This window comes from Acomys russatus, chromosome 14 (assembly GCF_903995435.1).
Source record: "Acomys russatus chromosome 14, mAcoRus1.1, whole genome shotgun sequence".
Lineage (NCBI taxonomy): Eukaryota > Metazoa > Chordata > Mammalia > Rodentia > Muridae > Acomys > Acomys russatus.
Window position 1 is genome coordinate 40,310,780 of NC_067150.1, and position 20,945 is coordinate 40,331,724.

The 20,945-nt window shown below is 48.5% G+C and overlaps 1 protein-coding gene across 3 annotated transcripts in view; it reads right to left on the reverse strand.

Annotated features, from left to right (window-relative positions):
- The window catches only part of Zbtb16 (zinc finger and BTB domain containing 16), a 178,544-nt gene that overhangs the window by 71,317 nt on the left and 86,282 nt on the right, over positions 1 to 20,945 (reverse strand). For all 3 annotated transcript variants that reach the window (XM_051156365.1, XM_051156367.1, XM_051156368.1), the window contains exon 3: positions 16,624 to 16,721. In XM_051156365.1, the coding sequence (XP_051012322.1) occupies positions 16,624 to 16,721 (98 nt within the window). The remainder of the gene's footprint in view (positions 1 to 16,623; positions 16,722 to 20,945) is intronic.

Below are 20,945 nucleotides of genomic sequence, written 5' to 3' on the forward strand. Positions count from 1 at the left end.
GGACAGTGCCCTCAAAAGACTAAAACTGACAAGGTTTTCTTGCTTGACCTTCAGTTACCAGAGTCCTTTCAGTTTCACTCCTCCTGGGCATCCATGGTACATTAAGGCTTTGTTGAAAGCATCCTCCCTCTTGGCTCCCAGGGTTCCCCACCCCCACCTTTCTCTGCATATCCCTCGGATAACACGCTCATTTACTCACTGCCCTAACCTCTTTACCTCTAACAGCAGGAGATTTCAACAGGGTAAGGGCTAAATAGGTAAAATTTAGTCCAAGCAATCCATTCTAAAATCTGGACCTGCCAATCATTTAGAACTAATACCATTATTTTCATTTCTCTTCCCATTTGGAGGATTCGTTAAAGGAAGAGAAGCAACCAAGCCACCTTTACTACTGACAGCAGCTAGGAGAAGCCCCTCCATCTGCTTTCCTTGCTCTACTTCCACCACCCCATCTCAGACCTTGCACCCCAAGAACCTGCCACAATCCCTCTCCCTTCCTCTGCCCCACTCCAGTAGCACCTCCAGGCTGCCAACCTCTCCAGGCCTGCTGTGGCTTTCAGAAAACAGAGTGGGGCCTATTTTTAGCCCTTCTCAGCCTAAAAACCTCCCCAACACCCATTCAGCTTTAAACGCTTTATTGAGGACAAGAAGTGAGCTCTCTAGCCGGGTGCTTCTGATGTTGGGGAGTAGTAAAAAGTTCAAACCGGTTAGAAATGACACTCATTGGCTTGCCTTTGGTGTTTCTGGAGCCCTAATTGTAGTTCCAGCCATGGGATCTAAGGAACCTTGTAGGTTGCAGAGTCTGGCTCCGTGGCCCCCTGCACCATAATTGAGGTGTTACATTACAGCTGCGGCTCTGCCGGCTTCAGGCTCAAAATTCAGAAGGCTCAAGGCGCCACACTTCTCAAAACAAAAATATTGCCTGTCACAATTAATGCCCATCTCCCCGACTGGGGGAAAACAGGACTGGCAGTCTCTGGTTCACGCTCTACAAAAGGTCCCGAGGGTGCAGGGGACTATGTCCAGGGTGAAGTCCATGGCGTTATTAAAGTCCTCCTGACAACCAAAATGACATCGAATTGCTGCTTGAAAACAGAGCGGTTTGTTTGGTGTAATTAGAGGACCTGCGAATTTGGTGTGTGCAGAAAATAGACTGTTGGCAGTGCTTCCGCACGCACCTCTGGACTGTGACTTCCAGTGCGTGAGGGTCAGCGCTTGCAAGTGGGCAAGCGGCACCACGTGAACTTCAGGCTGGAGAAGTGGCAGGTTGGAAAGCTCAGACAAGTAATAAGCATGGCTTCATCCATACAATGGACACGGAATATCGACTGGAAACAGGTCTTACCCACATCTGATGAGCCAAAAGCTCCTTCTCCTCTTTCCTTCTTTATTCGTTGTTGTTGTTGTTAAGACAAGGTCTTGTTGCTAGGTAGTCCTGGCAATCCTGATACTCACTATGCCTTCTAAGCTGCCCTCAAACTCATGGTAATCCTTCTGTCTCAACTTCTAAGTGCTGGGGTTCTAAGCATGCTGAGCCAGACCCCACCCCCACCCGCCTGTTCTTCTTAGGCAAGGTACCTGAAAAGCACCTTCATAAGCTTCCTGCGTTTCGAGAGGCAGAGGCAGAAATGCCTCATTAACTTTCCTAGCTAATTTTACAATTTAACCAAACACCACATTTCTGCCTCCATTCAGCCAGCCTCTGACTGTGACAAACTTATCATTGTGGAGATGGTGAGAAGGATTCATCCCAGGCCAGAGGCTGAAGGCAGGGGCTTGAAAACAATGCTGGGCAATGGCTCACTTAAAAACTAAAATAAAACCCAGTTTTACAGAGGCCCCCCGGAGCAGAATTCAAGGTAACGCAGGGCTGAGAAGTGAAAGAAGAGAGCCAGTCCAGCCATGTGTGTCAGAAGATGGAATGTCCTAGTAACAGTGACTTCCTGTCACCTTGGGGGGCAGGGGCCTATATTGGGAAGCCGAGTTACATGCTGTCCTCCTAGAGGACATGATTCAAGGATGATGGGTAGCAGGCCATAGGTCAGGCAGGGCCACCCAGAGGTCACAATCAGCTTGTCCATGCCCTAGGGTTACTTCCAAAAACACACTCAAGGTCCAGTTGGCACCTGATGAGCCCAAGTCCTCAGGGACACAGCACCCACTCATAAATCCTAATTCTAAGTAAAGACAGGGTTCAATGTAAAGATGTTGTGGCAGAGAAAGTGTCACCACACTGGACAGACAGACAGATAGCATCTACCTTATTGCCTGTGTCAGGTCCTGCCCTCCATGCCTGTGGAAGACACTGTCCTGGGAGCCTCCCTGTTCCTCCTACAACCACCTGCTCCTCTTCCTCCTGCTCCGCAAGGGCCCCGACCCCAAACCTCAAATCAAGGAGCAAACTAGCTCACAGCAGGCCTCTACCAGACACATTGGGCTGTTTCCATGGGAGGGCTCAGGCTGGGGAGGCAGTCATCACCCACGACAACAGCTTACTCCCCCAAATCTCATGCCCAGGCTTTTGTCTGTCCGGGCTCATTTAAGGAAAGCAACCGAGGAAGACCCCAGCAAATCAAAAGTTTCAGGGCATTGTCTCTTTACCTGGAGTTACCTTGTTACTGAAATGACTGTGGCCTTGCATAATTACGCCAGCAGAACTCAGTGCCAATGAGCTCTAGGTGCTCAATTAGCTTCTAATAGCCAGTGAGAGAGCTGCGAAGTTTAATCCGCCTACCCCAGAAGGCTTTTTATCCCAACTACCTAATGAAAAGTTTAGAACTTGGGACTTTTTTTTTTTTCTTCTTTTTCTCTGGCAAGTGAAAGAATTCTATTCCAAATGAAGCTTGGCTAGGGGTGTGGGGGAAGGAGTATGCCAACTATTGGGGGATGCGGGGGGGGAACGCTGGGATAAGGGGGTTGCATCTAGAAGAGGCATGTGTGCCACACTGAATCCTGGACACAGCCAACACGGCAGCCCTTGGTCCCGCTTTCGACGGGAGGGAACCAGCCCAGTCAGTGACCTAAGGAGATGGTTTGCGGTTCATGGTGTTCAGCTGGGACAAGTCCTCATAGCTCCACTGGTCCTCAGGGTGCCCAGTAGCTTCAGTTCACCCAGGGGCAATGCAATAAGCACTGTACTCACAGGCGAGGCTTGCTTGCAGAACTCACTCTCTCTGTGTCTCTGTCTGTGTGTGTGTGTGTGTGTGTGTGTGTGTGTGTGTGTGTGTGTGTGTCTGTCTGTCTGTCTCTCTCTGTGTGTGTGTGTGTGTGTCTGTGTGTCTCTGTGTCTGTGTGTGTGTGTGTGTGTGTCTGTGTCTGTCTGTCTGTCTGTCTGTCTGTCTCTCATCTACCTATCCTTTTTCCTCTTGGTTTGTTTGAAATTGCCCATAGATCCTGTGCATGTTGGGTAAGTACTCTCAGTACTAAGCTACACTCCTCAAGCCTCAGTCTTCTAAAGTGGGCCTGTAATTCTCAATCCTCCTGCCTCTGCCTCCCAAGTGCTGGGATACCGGGCAGCCACCCATCCACAGCAGGCCATTTGCATTCTCACTGGAGAGCTTCTCAACCTACCAAATAAGGATGCCCACGATACCCTGGGGGTGCCTGAGGACCCTCAGGTGCAAGACACCGGACTATAAACTTCTAACATTTGCCCTGGACAGCAGAAGAGCAGAGCTGCCTGCCTGGCTGCTTCCAGCATACAAATGTTCTAGCTTATTCTCACCTGGAAAGTAAGACAACCCCCCACCGCACCCCCCGACCCCTCGTCCCCAGCCTGAGCTCCTCCTGGACACGACCCCCAGATGACCCACCCTCCAGTGGACCCTCCACTCCACCCTCACAATGAAACACCACCAACCCTCTTCTGGACTACTTTCCTTACTCTCACCCCACCCCATCCCCGGGATATTCTCACAGCTCCAAACTCCCACAGCAGACGCTTGTTTCCCTTATGGAAACAATAAACACCCTTTCTTTTCCAGGCTCCTGCGATCCTTTCCGCTAACTCACTAGCAAAAAGTGTGTAAGGACGGCAGCACCAACCCTTGTCTGCTCTGCCTGGTTTCCGCACCACTGGCCAGCAGTCCAACTGCTAACTGTTGAGTCCGTACTGATTATCTCCTCTCCTCCCTCTAAAACAGAGCCACACGTGGGTGGGATCCTCGATAGCTGCCCAATCTTCACAATCTGGTTCTCACGAGGTGAAGATTTCACACACACACACACAAACACACACACACACAAACACACACACACTCCAGAAGGTTCCAGCACCCTCAGTGTGTGCCTGGAGACAATGAGGCTGTTCTACAGCAGACAAAACAGCCTCGTGCCAAAGGCTACAGCTCCACTGGACAAGGTCTGAAAGGCTAGGGAGATCACACCTCTGTGATTAGTCACACTCCAAGATGTTGGATGCCCATGGATCCAGTGACATCCAACATCCTCCTTTCATAGTGGCAGCACATGAGGACTATCCCTTTTATTCCTGAACTCAGGGTGCCTTCCCTAGAAGATATGAGACCACAGGTAGCTGTCTCTTTCTGTCCCTCCTATCTGTGGGGCACAGTGATGGAGAGGGATGAAGGGCATGACGCTACCAAGCTCTCCCCAAGGTGAAGCCGCATATTGAGAGGCCTATGAATCCTCTAGTGCTGTTCCCAGAACCACCTTCCTCCAGCCCTCCAAAGCAATGCAGAGGAGGGACAGCATCAGGAAATCACTAACCACATGCTGGCCTCGCTTATCAGGAAAGGTTAATAGGTTACACTTGCTCCTGGTAGCTGGCCCAGAGCAAGGCGCTGGAGCAGCATCCCATATGGTGCTCTCCACCTCAGAGGTCCCACAGACCGCAGACAAGGTCTAACTCGGCTTAGCTCTCCAGTCTCATCTCCCCAATCTCTAAGGCACCAGGAACTTAACAAACGGAAAAGCGAGAATCCTGACAGCCCACAGTGCAGCCAAGCTTGGGCACAGGAAGAGATTTAAGTGGGAACCAGCTCTGCCAAGCCCCCGAATTTCTGATCTTAAGACAGGCTAAGTAAGCAAAGGCTACTTTGAGTCTCAATATCCTCATCCATAAAGTAGCACCGGAGTGTCAAAGCTGTCAGAATGTCACCACTCACAATACCTGGCACACACAGCGCCCTTCTCTCTGTCCTGATCCATTACCAACACACCCAACGCCATTCGTTGTTCAGTAGATATTTACTGATTGCCTACTACGTGCTGGGCTGTAGGGAGGCACAGAAACAGGCTGCTGATAAGGCCTCTGCTTCCCTCTTCTGGTCCAGATGGCAGGTTCCCGGGGCTAGAGGCAGCAAAGGGGAGCTTCCAGTGCATTTCCTGCCCCACCCCCACTCATCTACACAAAAGGCCAGGTTCTAACCACCATTCGTGTTCCTATGCTAGGTGATTTGAGGGTACACAGACATACATGAATCACAGGTTCCCAAGAAGCCTACGTCCTAGTACAGAAAAGGGGCAAGTGAATTAAAAAAAAAAAAAGACAAAATAAAATTAAAAATTTAAAAAACTCCTAAACAAAGGAGATGTTAAGATATGAGAGGGGAGAGTGGGTGGCCAAGAGCGATCATATGGAGGAAACCTGTGCTGCCCAGCCAGGCGCACCCTGGGGCTGAGTGGACGGACTTTCAAAAGATAGAAAAGAAGGGGCCAGTCTCTGGTCCTGGCACTGTTCCTAGCATGGGAAAACAGGCAGGATTTTATTTAGAAACGACTATAGAGGCAGGACAGAGTCTCTAGAAACTTCCTGGACAGAATCAGTCCTATTGAGATCTCAGTGATGTGTCGGGGGAAGGTGAGTCACTGAACCGCTGTTCTGTTAGATGAAGCTTGCCATGTAAAGGGAGCATCCCCTCCTGAGGAAGGAGGGGCTGGGGAAAGAGGAGGGGGATGCGCAAAGTATGGATGCTGGTGAGAGCAAACCAGCACAAGGAGTTTATGCGTTGGAGTTGCTTACTACCTAATTAATTCAGTCATTTCCAAAATAATTTTGTGTTGTTTACCACATCAAAAGTGTGTGTGTGGGTGTGTGGGGATCCTAAAATGCTAAAATAATGCCCCAAGGCATTTATTTTAATCGGGTTTTTAAAAAAAAAATTAAAAGGGGTAAGGGGGAAAGTTGAATAAAGAAACTATCTCTGTTTTTTTTTAATACTACCTCTCCCAGTCATGAGAGAGAGAGAGAGAGAGAGAGAGAGAGAGAGAGGAGAGAGAGAGAGAGAGAGAGAGAGAGAGAGAGAACACGCCAAACTCTCTCTGAGAGCCTTCCTGGCTGCTGAAAACCGAGCTTGTCAAAAAAAAAAAAAAAAAAAAAAAAAAAAAAAAAAAAAAAAACAAATCCATAATGGCCCGAGGCTCCTCTCCAATCTATTTTCTGCTCAGCTGGTTTTAAATGAAGTTATTATGAGTCATTAAAACACCCGCAAGCCAGTGGAAGTCAGCCAATTACAATTTTAAATTTAGCCTGTTCTCTGCCCCATTCTCTTGTTTTCTTCCTTTGCCCACAGAATGCTGCCGCTGTTATTTTTTCCCTCCCTTCCTTTACCCAAAGTGGAAGAGACAGTTATGAAAACGCATACTACTGCACACCATGCAGAACCATTCATAGGAAACCCAAATTATTAAATAAAATAAAAAAAAAAAAGCAAACTTCTACCCCCCTCTGAAGTCAACCCGGAGTCTCAGGCCTAGGCTCTCTGGATTTCTACAGAGAAAACCTGCCCTGCTGGCCGGAAAGGTCAGAGGTTGTTTTGAAAATGAAAAGGTTCTTCATTTGGGGTCTTGTTAAGAAACACGCCTATCCATCCATCAACTTGTTCCTGTAGGAATCCAAGCAGTGGAGGTTGGGGGGGGGGGGGCGGGGAATGTACCACCAATGTCCAAAAATTAACAACCAAAATCGAAGCGGAAATTCCAAGGTAAAACCGACTTTGCAGTCGGAGCATGAATGTCGGTGGCAGTCACTGGATATCATGAACTCATTTTGTTTTTTAATCTTCAAGGTAATGGCCTGTGTGGGCCCATTACAGCCAAGGAACAATTTTCAGTATTTCATGTAAGCGCTTTGTCTCAATCTCTCTTTTTTTTTTTTTTTTTTTTCTTTCTCACACTTGTGCACACAAACACGTGCACACGGTGTCTGATGAAGAGTCTGCCCCTCATTTTGGCTGTTTCCCCAAATCTTCTTAACTCAACACCTATGCAGGGTTACCCACACCTAGCCTGGACCTGATGAATCTGTGGGATCCACAGCGCAGACCTTAGACATCTATAGGCAACTCCCAGCACCTCCAAGTCCCCACCACCACCGCCACTACACACATATACTGCAAGATGTCCAGTCTTCCACCAGCCCAGCATCTAACTAGATTCTTCCCCAAAAGAGCCAAAGCCACTGACCTAGGCAGAAGGATTACCAAGACAGGGTCAAACACCATAACAACCCACAGTTAGTTAAGTCAGTACTGTTGATGTGAAGGCCAGGGTGACATAGCTATCCCACCTGCCTACAGGCTCTGGGCATGACAGAACTCAGGCTTTAGCTGCCAACAATCAGCTTATACCGGCTGATAACAGAGCAGGAAATAGCAAGAAGCTTCTAGGCTCCTGTGACAGGTGATGGTTTACCAAAAACAAGAGGAAGACTTGGCTCAAGCCCTGAAGAATAGAAACCGGAAGCCAACAGATATGGCTTCCCTGTGCCCCGTAGGTTCCTGGATGCCACTATCGTCTACCTGTTGAGCCGGGGCCTCAGTCAGCAGCTTCTCATGATGGAGCTGCAGAGGTCTGCCTCTCTGAATGGACTGCTGTTGAGACTTTCTGCCTCCTCCCCTTTGGCACCTGCTCCTTTCCTAGCAGATCTCCAACAACCAACACTCAGAACAAGCATCCAAACCTCTATCATCTTCAGGTCCCACCACACCTAGATCTCCCCTAGTAGAACAAACATTTTATGTATGTGTTATTACTGGTGGTGGTGGTAGTGTGTGTGTGTCGTGTGTGTAGGTGAGGACAATCCTGTGACACAGGTCTTCTCCTTCCATCTTTACATGGGCTCCAAGGATGGAGCTCAGGCCACCAAGGCTTGTGTAGCAGGTGCCTTTCTTTATTCACTGAGCCCCCTCACTTTAGTTACAGGATAGTCATTGATCCAAAAATACCGATCCGAGCCTTCAGTGTGCCAAGGAGCACCTTACCAGATCACAGGTACAGGAGAACCATTGGCAAGGGCTGGCTGGGGGCTTCCTTGCTCTGCTAGGTACATACTGCACACCTGTGTGAGCATGGGGTCTGGTGATAGAAATGTTGAGAAAACCTAACCCTGCTCTTCTACCTACCCATTCCACTTAAAAAACGGTATGTAGGAGGACCTAGGAAGAACAGAAGCCATGCTAAAGCAAACCCACTCTTGTCCCTTGAAGGCAAGGGGGAAGCCCATGTAAGCTCCTGTGTGCCTCAAGCTTCCTCCAGTCTCGTGCTCAGGAGTCCTCACCAGGCCTCTGGGTCAGAATGACATTAAGTTCCCCCACTCTGGCTGCTGCCCAACTTCTAAGCTCAAAAACACTGAGAGTGGTAAGAAAGGAGACAGACAGACCAACAGATAGATGAGAGAAGACTGGCTAAGGCAGATGGTGACAAAGACAGATGAAGACACAGGAAGGGAGACAGAAAACACACAGCAGTGTCAAGCAACGGCTGCTGCTGACATAGACACAAGGACGGTGACAAAGAGATGAAGTGAGATGGAAGGAGATTGGGGGGGCAGGGGGAGGGGAGTGGAAATCAAGGGAGAGAAGAGCTGCAAAATAAACACCTGCCAAGGCAGAGACCCAACCCCTGGAGGGAGTACTGAGGGGAACAGTGGCAGCATGGTGGGAAAGTCATGATCCACAGGCTGAGATCTGGACTCCACACCACACAAGCCCCTCCTGGCTCAAGGACTAGGGAACAGAGGCTAGAGAAAGAGACAGCCACCAGAAAGTCCACCCAGAAACACACTTCTGTCAGGGGCCTATGTAGGAAGCCCAAACGAAGGCATAAAAACTCTGAGAAGAATAAAACCTCACTGCTTTCGTGTCCGTTCCACAAAAACAGTGGTACCCTGCAGCTCCATTCCACCCATCCTCAAACAAAAATCAAGGGATCCTAACAGCATCCAGAACATAGGCAGGGTGGAAGGAGCAAGGAGAGACGAAAGACTCAGAAGAACAGCAGACAGACAGATGTCCCACCCTCTCCTCTAGGGCACCATTCATTCCTAATAGGAATGTCACCACCTAGCTGTGCAAAATACTGCTGCAATGGGAAAGGGGGTGTGCCGCCCTATTTGGGAATGGAAAGATCAGAGAGAGAGAGAGAAAGAGAGGGGGGGGGGGAGAGATGGAGAGAGGAAGGAGATATTACATAATTCCTACTTTCTTCCTTCCACCCTTAAAGCCATGTTCTATCTGACAGGCTCCTCTCTGAGGGGGGAGGGGGGGGTGGGAGAGAATGACAAATCCAATCCAAAATTCAACAGCCTGTGTTCTGTTCAGAGAGCACACAGTGTACTGTACAGCCCATAAAACTCCAAACAGCCTCCAGACACTGCTGCAATCGTCCTCCATCAAAACACTTTGTCTTGCATACAAAAATAAGATACAGCGCTGAACAGAATACAAAATCAGCCCATTACAGTACAGAGAGACTGCTACTTAGCAACGAGGGGGCTCTAAAGCCTCAGTGCTCTACAGGAAGCAAAATCTGTCGAGCCTGTTGGGCAAATGATAAACATTAGCAGTATTAAAAAACACAAAAGCCATGTAAATGGATAGACATAATGTAGAAACGAATTTATAGAATAAATTGGGATGGGGGGGGGGGTTGTAGCATGTGGGAAGAAGCTGGGTAGATGGACTGAGTTCTCCAGTCCTGCCATACTACCATATTTAGAGATGCGTGCTGGGTGGGAGGTGGGGGCGGATATGCAAGTCCCGTCTTCACACAGGTTATAGGTGAAGGGCTGGAAGAGAAGTGACGGAAAATACTGTTTAATACAATGACCTAAGAAGAATTTTCCCAACTTTTCTCAGTTCAGTTAGCCTCGAAGGTTTTGGGACTTTGGAGTATATACTCAGTGACACTAGTGGGAGGATGTGGTAGGGGGACTTATCCTCCTGGGACCAGTGTGGCACCCTTCATCATCAAGTAGGACACTTGTAAACACAACCCCAGGCCAAAAATTAAAAAAAAAAAAAAAAAAAAAAAGACTACCCACCCAAACAACGAAACCAAAAACAGCCCTTGTGGGCTGGAAGAATCAGTGTATTTCATCAGGTAAAGGGGAAAAGTACTCTGGCTAAAAAAATCAGCTGCAGGGTTTCGGATCCCAGCCAAAACAGGAGCTAAAAAGCAAAACCATATTCTGCCTGTGCTCAGCTGAGGCTCTTGAGGCAGAAATGGAGAAGGGGTGGGAGGGGGCGCGGAGGGGGCTGCAGGGAAGGGGGGAGCGTGGAAGGGGGCAGGAAAGAAATGTATTTTTCATCAGCCAGTGAGTGTATAATTTATAAACAGCATTAAACAGTTTTTGTTTTCTTTCTCCTCTCTCCCGTGTAGGGGCTTGGACCGCAGTCAAGCCTGCATTAATTTCTGCTTTGGGTACAGTGTGTTCTTGGAGACGCATCTGCAAGCGATCATAAACTCTCTGGAATGCTGGCAGAACATCCAGACCTGCCGGCAGGCCAGTGACGACACCACTCTGGGAAAAAGTTCAGGAAGCTGGCCAAATTCAGAGGGAGGGAGAGGAAGAGGGAAAAGTGTGTTCAAGGGAGAGATGGGAGAAAGTGCTTTCCCAGCTCTTTCCTCTCTGTTACCCCAGTGTGTGGACCTCTGAGACATCCCACTGCCAACAGGACTGCTCAGTGGGTGGGCACCTCTAAAGACCTGGGAGGGAGTTAAAGAGCTCCAGGAGAGGGTATTTCCAGGAGTCTCCAATTTTACCCTGATAGCAGAAAAGGAAAGTTGGTATTCCCCAAAGAGAAGACAGGGTAAAAGGACTGCTTAGGGAACTTGTATACCTGGCCGGCTCTAAGCTGAAGTCCTGAGGAGCCATCTTTGAACTGTAAGGCAGCCTTTCTGATGGTCACTTTGGGGACCCCTCATTTAGCAGTCACAAGGACTGGCCAGCTGCCTACTTTCCCTCCTCTTCTGTCTCTAAGAACCCTGAAGCCAAAAGCTAAGTGCTAGGAGGGGGTGAGGAAGGGACCAAATAAACCAGGTCAACTCACTTCATCAACTTTGTATTTATTCCCCGACCTCCCCCCAACCTACACACACACTCATCACAGCAGCCTAAGAAAACCAATCTTGAGTCTGGCCCCAACTTCTCTAGCCCTTTCACCTGCTCCATGAATGACTCAGATCTCAGATAATATGCCCTGGTTACCCCATGCTACTGCTGGGATTGCAAAACCCACCACCCCAAGCCTTCATCCCTCCACTGTGGCTCTGAGTATGGGAGACAAGCCTAGTCACAAGGGTGGCTCTCAAACAGTAAGGCTGGCAGCACCTGAGCACCAGCCAGAGCAAACAGGGAGAGAGTGTGTGCGTTGGGCATCCCCACCCAATAGCTTATCCTAGTGTGGGAAACTTGGGATACTCCTCACAGCAGCCACACCCAACGTGGGCTACCTGTCTTGAGTGTTGTAGAGTCTCATTTACCGAACAGTCCAGGCCAGCCAACAGCCAAAGCTCAACAGCCCTTCTGAAGGGAAGACGACACCACTCAGTCCCGTCTCAATGTGTTAGTGGGTTTCCAGTGCTAGGGAGTTACAAATCACTCTGTGCCTCAAGGCCTTCCACACATCCTGCCTATGTACTCTGATCCAAATGGTACTGTTCATCCTCACGGTCCGGCTTTCTGTGATCCCTCTAGAACATTGCTCTTACCTTCTACTCAGGGTCCACATCGTCCGAACCTCTCCTATTCTTCTTTCTTGACACTTGGTACTATTCTTTCAGCACTGTCTTATAATTAACCTGATGTCTCCTACTAGGCCAAGTTCCTTGAGGGGAAGGATGCTGTGGCATCCATCACTGCTAAGTGCACACAGCTTCACCCATAATTAGTGCATATTAAACATGCACTCCCTTCCAAAGGCGAACAATACCCCCCAGAATGGGACCTGACCACCTAGATACTCAGACCTGTCCTAGTAAACAGCTGTGTCCAAAACAGAGCAAGGTGTTGAGGTGTTTCTAAGCCACCAATATGTCAAGCCAAGGCATCGCGAGTTCATAGAAGCATGATGGGAAGGCGTATCCTGGGCAAGTTCAGAACGCACTGAGTCACAGCCTGTACTCTGTGGTCTGTCTAATCCCACACCCCAACTGGAAATCAACTCTTTTTAAAAAGTAAAGACCAAGAATTGGGGTCCCATTAATGCTTCCAGGCCTGACTCACATGGGAACAGGGCAGTGAAAGAGGTTTTAGAGGCACATGGATGGTGGGCTGGGGGACACTCTTCCTCTCCCCACCACAACCCCATGCCTAAGTTTGGCAGAGACTTGGATGGAAGCCATTGCTCTTCCCTCTGTGAGCCACACTCCCCAATCCTCAAGCCCTTCGGATGCCTAAAGCTGTCTCCAAACTGCAGAGCTCGGCCAGATCACTCATTAGTTAATGAGTTGGGTTGGTGGTGGTTAATTTAAACTTACTGTTATCATCAGGTATATCTCATAAACACTTGGGTAGTTAATGCATTCGAATCGGAATAAAAACTTCAATTAAACTGAACATTCACTACCACCATTTAGGGTTTAAAAAAAAAAAAAACCAACACAACTAAAAAAGAGAAAGTAAGGGAGAGGGGAGGGGAGAAATCGCAGCCTCTCAGAAGGGCCTCCTACAGGGCAAACTTCTAATTAAACAAATTGTCAATTCCAACACAATGAAAACTGATTTAAGAGTGTAAATTTAGTATTCTAGTCACTGCAAATAAGAGCTTGCCTTGTTGATCTCCTACAGGCTGATTTCATCTGATAGCTATGGGAAGTGAAGAGGAGAGAAGACAAGGAAAGGAAGGAAAGACACAGAAGAGGTAAAGCAAGCCAGACTGGAGTACCTTTCTTACAGAAATAACATCATGGAACTCAGAGCCTTCTCTCCTCCAGCATCGCAGAAACTCTTGTTTTCACCCCACCCCTTCCAGATTAGAAAAAAAAAAAAGAATGATGACAAACTTGGCTGAGCACTCACTGTACATACTGTACCCACAAGTCTGGCTCACAGCCAGATCTGGCTCTGTGCCAGGTCTACAATAACAAACACAGGCTGTGCTAGCCAAGAGGGGGTGGGGCGGCCAGCACCAGCAAGAGAGGGAGGAAGGGAGAGGCAAGCCGCATGGTGGAGCAGAAGAAACAGCCCGCCCGCCCGGGATAAGCCTAGCATGGAAAGCTGCAACAATGAGGGAGCAACCAGGACCCCTGCCCAGACTGGGGTTCACTTCCCTACAGCCTGCTCTTAAAAAACAAAAGAAAAGGACAAAGACAGGTTCCCCAGGCCCTGAACTAGTCACCTTCCCAGTTCCAATCCTCTACCCTCTATAAAATGGGACTGCACTATAGATCCCCAGGCTGCTCACTGTCAGCTTGTAGCACAAAACCTTCAAACCAGAGAATAAGAAATGCACACTGTGTATAGTGTGCCTCAGGCCAGCCAAGCTGTGTCTCAAGACAAACAAACAAACAAATAAGAGCTGTCTTTTTTGTTTGTTTGGTTGGTTGGTTGGTTTTTGGTTTTTGAAGACAGGGTTTCTCTGTAGCCTTGGCTGTCCTGGTCTCGCCTTGGCTGTCCTGGTCTCGCTTTGCAGACCAGGCTGGCCTTGAACTCACAGCGATCCACCTGCCTCTGCCTCCCAAGTGCTGGGATTAAAGGCGTGCACTACCACGGCCGGCTGTCTTTTGTCTTTTGTCTTTTAATACAGGGTGTCTGTCTTGTAGCCCAGGCTGGCCTTGAATTTGTGATGTAGCTGCAGCTGGCCTTGATTTCCTGAGCTCCTTGCCTCTGCTTCCCAAGTGTTGGGATTATATCCTCTAAAGCAACAGAGTTCTCTTGTCTGGCAAGGGACACGCTCAGCCCTAGGCACTAACTTACAGCAAGCTCAGGTCTCTGTAGGGGGCAAAGGTCAGGAAGTGGTCTAACCTCCTTGGCCTTTGGCACCACTTGAATGTCAAGACACACCTGTATAGGAGTGAGGGGTTCTGTAGAGCAATGGGACAAAAAAGCAAAGACTACAAGCCTCAGACTCTGCAGACTATGAGCTGTGTGCTGGGATGATTTAAAACAAAATGGAGACTCATCGCCAAACCCTCCTTCACAAGGGCACTGGCACATGGATTTCAGAGGGGGCCAATCATGTAAGAGTTAGTCTTCAGTGGTCAATACAGCAGCACTGAAATGGAAAACCAAGAAAGCACAGCCCACTTCCTGCAGCTCATGAAGATTACAGATAAACTCACTCGAGCCTCAAGTGGAGACTCAGATAAGACCAAAAAAATGGACTCTCTCCCCAACCCCCAGCCCTAACCCCACCCTGTACCTGCCAGCTTACAGCTAAGTGATGCAAAATCACAACCTTGTCAGAACTGCGGACAACAAACCCACCTAAAGTAAGAGCTTGGTAGCCTGCAGCTTATCTCAGCCACACCCACCAACAGTGTAGACATGAGGTTCACAGCAAAGATTGTAGCCAAGTCATGCCTGCTCCCAGTGCCTGGAAGAGGGCCAAGAAGGCCAGCGTGTGTCCATTCCATCCAGCCCTTCAGCCATGAAAGGATGTCTGCTGCTGGTGAGACCAGATAGGACCTTATTAAGAGTCCTCTTGAGTTCCTCATCAAATGCCTAGGCTGTACTCATTCAGTAAGCATTTACTGATGGCAGGCTATATGTTAGACATAGCATAGGCCTAATCCTGAGCTCTGTTTGTTAAGTGGGATTCTACTTACCAAGCACCCACCACACGGTGGGCATAATGGTAAAGTAGTTGTGTGAGTTCGAGCTAAATATTCCTGCTTTACAAACACGGATGCTGAGGCTCAGAAAGGCCAACTCACCTTATCAGGAGGTAGACGCCCAAGTTTCTTCCTGCCTCTCATGAGGTGAGATAAGGCAAGCCCAGAAATAACAGTAACACAAGGAAACAGGATTGTGCCCAAAGAGAGCATCAGACAGACACAGAGACATGGGTGCCAGGCCAGAGGAAGGCATGGCTGCCTCTGACGAGAAGTGGGGGGATGGCAGAAGGTGGCCTTGCTTTTGGAAAGCATCTGGAAAAATCCTCCAAAGGTGGGAGAAGTGTTCTGTCATGCAGACACGATGAGATGAGGAGAACCAGAGCACTTGGTAAGCACTGAGTGAGTGAAGCCACGTGGGCTACAGGGCGAAGTTTCAGTGGGGTACCACAAAGCTGCCAATGAGAACTTACACCAGCATCCACACAACAGGGTAAGGGAAGAACAGTGCACAGACAGCCTGCCAGGCAGGAAGCATCTGGAGTGAGATGATGGAGAATGCCCCAAGGTGACAGCTTCAGAGGTACAGAGCAGGGAAGGCTATCTAGGTAGAAGGCATCAGATATCTGTGAATCACCAACTGCAAGCCAGGGAACTTTCTATGGAGGCATTTAGTAGTCTTCCATCTTAACTATCAAAGCAGAAAATTCACCTCTATGTGGGGTCGACACCTGCACTGACAGACACAAGAGATGGGATGGAATCACCCATAGCCACATAGTGAATGTCTATCATGGGAGGGTACGTAAATCACATGGCAAATGCCTGGAGGACATACTGCTTGAGGCAATATGGCTAAAGCAGAGGCAGTTATTGGTAGTCACCTACATAAGGAGAGCAAGCCCAAAGAAGACAGACAGCATTTCCCCTAAAGTCCTAGTGCAAAGTTAAAAGACAAAGCAACTAGAGCGAAAAGTCTATGACCCAGGCAAGGAAGTTACAACCTCCACAGTAGAAGGCAGGCTGTGTGTCCTTATCTCAAAGGCTGCAGAATTAGCTGTACAGGACCCTTCCTTGTACCCAGAACACCAGGCACCCAGGATGGCAAGGGCTTCTCCCCTCTTCCCACACCTCTTGGGGGCAGAACAGCTTTGCCCAAACATGAGCAAAATTACTAGCAGCCACATACTCAACCCCACTAGAATTGGATAAAATTAACTTGCAAAAGACAGCACGCTATAACTAGCTTTGAGTTCCAACCTTTCTATATCTATTTAATTAAAGGCTCTTGTGTAATGTGAACCCAATAGTCAGATTCATTAGACAGCGAGAACCTAATTCCACAACTGTTTCTGCTAATGAAACTGCAGTCTACTTTAGAAGGTAGATCGCACAGGGCATGGGTACCAGTGATGGCCTGGGAACCCCAGGGGAGAGCATACGGATAGGTTCCTCTGATGGGCACACTCTCTTATGCTCCATGGAACATGGAAGGAGGATTTACAAGCCAAGGTGGACCTAAACCCTGGTTGGCAGGGAAGACAACCAGACCACGGCCAGTTCTGAGTTGAGAGTGAACACGGGGCCATCAAAGGAGACCTCGCCTACCTGAATGAGCCAGTAAATGCATTCTCAGTCGCAAACTATCCAGGAACCGTTTTCCACAGAGCTCGCACCCGTACGTCTTCATTCCACTGTGCAGCTTCCTGTAAGGGAAAAGAAACAGTCTGGTTGCTGCTGCTCCAACTGGACAGAAGGGACCTTGCCCCCGCCCCCCACCTCACCTATAAGCTTTCAGAGCCATGCCCAGCAAGGGTACAGGAAGGAGAAGATGGTAAGGGGTAGTACTGATAAGAGTCTTATCCCACCCTTGATTCTGGGACAGTCTCCGTGTGCCCCCTCCCCCACCCCATGTTCATGGACTGCTGTATACATCCCTAATTGTGTTCCTAGAAGGGAAGGGCACTTCCTGTTACTTTAAACACTGGTACTCAGACTCAGAAATCAGATCTGGGTTCAGAGAAGAAGTGTTCAAGCATCTGGGACAGTCAAACAGAGGGCTCACTGTCCAACCAGCACATTATCATGAATGAAGCCCTCTGGCCTTTGTTTACCTCCAGGCAGCACTAACTTACACTCTTCCCAACCAACCACTGCACCATTCAAGTTCCTGCCACCTGCTAGACTTGGAAGGTTGCACTGTGTCTTTCTCTCCACCTCCAATGGTCAGGACAGTGTCCTTCTAAATAAAAGTCTAAGAAGGAACTGACCGGTTCTATGGACGTGGATGTGTGCCCCCCCCCCCCCTTCTCAGTGTGTGTGTTTGTGTGTGAAGATGTTTTCAGAGTAGCTGGGACAAATCTCCAACCCCCAACAGACAGAAGAATTGCAAAAACATCAGCTAACTTCAATGTAGAACAAGGTTCTTTAGCCTGCCAAGGTTCTTCCATAGGTGTCATCTCACCACCATTAAGGTTCTATAAAGTGGCATGTTATCACCATGGCAACAACTGGTCAAAAGCTCTCAGACAATGCTACCTCTTTCCCTAACTCCCTGCTAGGGTGTTTCTGCTCAGACCCTTTGCCCTGGCGCTGGTCATTTGCAAGGAACCCTGTGGGCCAGCAAAGTGGGAAGCTGAGGACTGGGGAGGGGCTCTGAGCTACTATGTGAGCTGGTCCCAGTGCTGACCCTCTTCCCAACCACACTCCTAGTCTCAAGCCCCAGCAGCCACTGGGGATGCAGGATCCAGCTACAACACCTACCCCAATCTCTGTGTCTTCCCTGTTACTAAGGAGCTGGGCAGAGAGTGACAGCCAGAGACAGGACAGGGGCAGGTGGGACATGGGTAGGGGGGTGGGAGTGGGGGGTCCTCTCTGAGAGCCTGGACAATTGCTTGGCAGAATGATGGCATAGTGAAACCACAGTGGGCTGCAGAGCTGGTACTAACATGGTAGTGTGTACTGAGACTGACAGTGCCAATATCACAATGACACCCAACCACACACTGCTACTAACTTACAGATCCCAGCACTATGCCAACCCCCCTGGGGGGCAGGAGCCTCTGTAGCATGCCAAACAATGGGCCACCATAGCAGGAGGACAGCACCCGACAGACACCATGTGCACAGCCTTCTGATAGAGATCACAGACAGTTCCCTTTGCAGAACTCTTTCTCAATCACATTGTTCTGTTTGCTGCCTTCCTCTTCCCCCTTGCCAAAGACAAATGATTTCTCAAGCACAAACACATAAACACACGGTCTCCCACAACACTGTAGGCCGCCCCACCCATCCCCCATGCGTTATCTCACTCTTGGCTGTGGCTGATCTATCCAAATTGAGAAAGAGTACAGAACATTTTAACTGAACATTCTTTACCATGATTATATTTCACAATGGCAGGGTACTGGGGCATGTCTGAATAGTGTTTGGGGCAAAGTACGTTTTTAAATAGGTACCCAGGCATGTCACACTCATACACACACACACACACAAACACACAGAGGGCACAGTGGGACACTCCTGTCCCTTGCTTGCCTGGGCATGATATAAATACTTGCCTTTTAAGAGATAGCTACACAATGCTAAATCTCTTCAAGGGTGATTTCCCAGGCACTTTCCTGAAAGTTGGCTACGAATGGGGACCAGCTGATTTTTACCCCTTATTCATTTGTGACTTGTTAGCTTCCAAAGGTGTCCATGCTTGGAGCATGGTAGAACAGACCCCATGTGGACTTGTTTTCCCTAAGGACTATGGAATGGTCAGCCTTCGGATGTGGGAAACACCTCCCATCAACCTACACTCGATTGATTCGCCCTCAAGGGATCCAGATGGAATCTCTCACCCTGACGAACACTCTTAAGTAACACCATTGCCTTTTCCCTGGATAGGAGTGGCTTTGCTCAGCAATTGCTGAAAGTGGCTTTTCTTCCAGTTGCCAACCAGACTGGCTCCGTGTGAAAGGTGATGGACCCCAGCCTGTTTGCTGCATAGTATGTATAGCAGGGCACGCAGAGGAATGCCCAGCACACAGAGGCATGACCCAGACTCTCACCCTGACCCAGTCCTGGCTGGTTTAAAGACCTTGAACAAGCCATGCTGTGCTAGCCACTTGAATTTTTATTTTACTTTTTTTGAGACAGGGTCTCATTCTGTAGGCCTGACAGGCCTGGAACTTGACATGCAGACCAGGCTAGCCTTGAGCTCTTGAAGATCTGTTTGCCTCTGAGTGCTGGGATCAGAGGTGTGTTCCACCATGTCCAGCCATCAGATTCTTTTTCACATGTAAAAGGATATAGCTCATTGACTGAAATTTTAGGTGGAGATAAGTTTTATTATTCAAAGTCTCAACCATATCCTTTTGATTTAGCCTCCAAGGAACCCCTGGAAGAAACATGTATTTTCCTGAGGATGATCTGTCTGTCACTGACTACTGTGGTGTACTGTCACATCCAGGCCATCAGGCTACGATATAGCAAACAAAACTCTAGAACCAACCCAGAAATCTTTCTTCTATTTTAAGACTTTCTAAGCCAAAGGCCTGGTTTTTTTCCTCTCTTTCTTTCAGTGAAAGAAACATCTACAAGTTTAGCAGGAGGCTTTCCTCAGAACTATTTTGGTCACCGTGAGTTTTCTAGTCTTTGGTGATACTGGTGTTCTGTCTTGCCCAATTCTCAGGGGAAGCACACTGCCCTGAAACTGACCTACTAACTCAGTGCCCCACACAGATTTCCAGAGACCAGCATGGCACCTGAGTGAGTCCACATGTGACAAGGACAAAGGCCATGCTTCACTGGCAGGGACAGGCAGACAGAGTACAAGGTTCAAAACAGAAAGGGGGCAGCCTCACAGGCAGGCCTAGGATGCCAATGGAGCCCTATACCTGAGTTTGCTCATTAAAAAATATTATTGCTTGCACAGCCAGGAAGAAGGTCTGAAAACGGAGACTTCTCTGACTTCCAAGAAAACATTAAGTGGTGGGTGAGAACTGAGTGCACTCTACAGAACCGGCCATCACCTGACTCTGGCACAGTCTTCAGAGGAGGCCCTGAAGAAACATAATCCCAGCTAAAGCAAACTGACGACTTTGCATTAGGTCACTGTCACCCGTCTTTACCCACCGTCTCCACTCTCTGCAAAGATTTAGAACAAAATGCCTCTCCCCTCTCGATGATCAACACATCTCCCCAGTCAGGTCCTGTCTTTTCACAAGGCCTAATTTCTTACTTTGTGCTTTCTCCCTTGATGGAGTTCCCACACGTATTCTCTGAGAGGAAACCACACTGATGGTCAACCATTTTGAAAGCAATCTGGTTCTAGAGTGGCTCCATCCATCTCAGATAGCATGTGACCTAACAGGTAACTCACCTTGTAGGGAACAGTGGTTCACTTGTATCCAAGAAGATTAAAAAGTTAACTCCTGACCATTTCTATCTATATTCTCAGGAAAGCAGAATCACTATGAGAAACTAGATCTAAGAAAATATGAAGCTTTTAGCAGCACAAGAGAAGGACTCAATTTTTGCTTGTTTGTTTTTCTCATCAGTTCTCACCCATGCAGCCCTCAGTAACAAGGTCACCATGGCCAGGTTGTCACTGGGGCCATGTCTGTGCTCACTGAATCTGCAACTCATGAAGATTCTGTTTCGGTTGGACTGTGAGCTATTCAATGACAGATGCTATGTCTACTTGACTTTGCTTCATAAGGCCCATTTTAAAGGGACTGTTCAAATATTTTTTTTAAGCTCTAGGTAAAACAGGTATAGGGCACTCCTCTGCTTATCCTAGAAATATCCTGAATACAACAGCTACATAGGCAGCCTCCATCCCAGAACCAGACCGTTCACAAGTGCTTCCTGATATCCACATAAGGAAAACCAATGGTAATTTCCTGCAATGATAAAAGTTGAGCTTCGGACCAACCTCACAC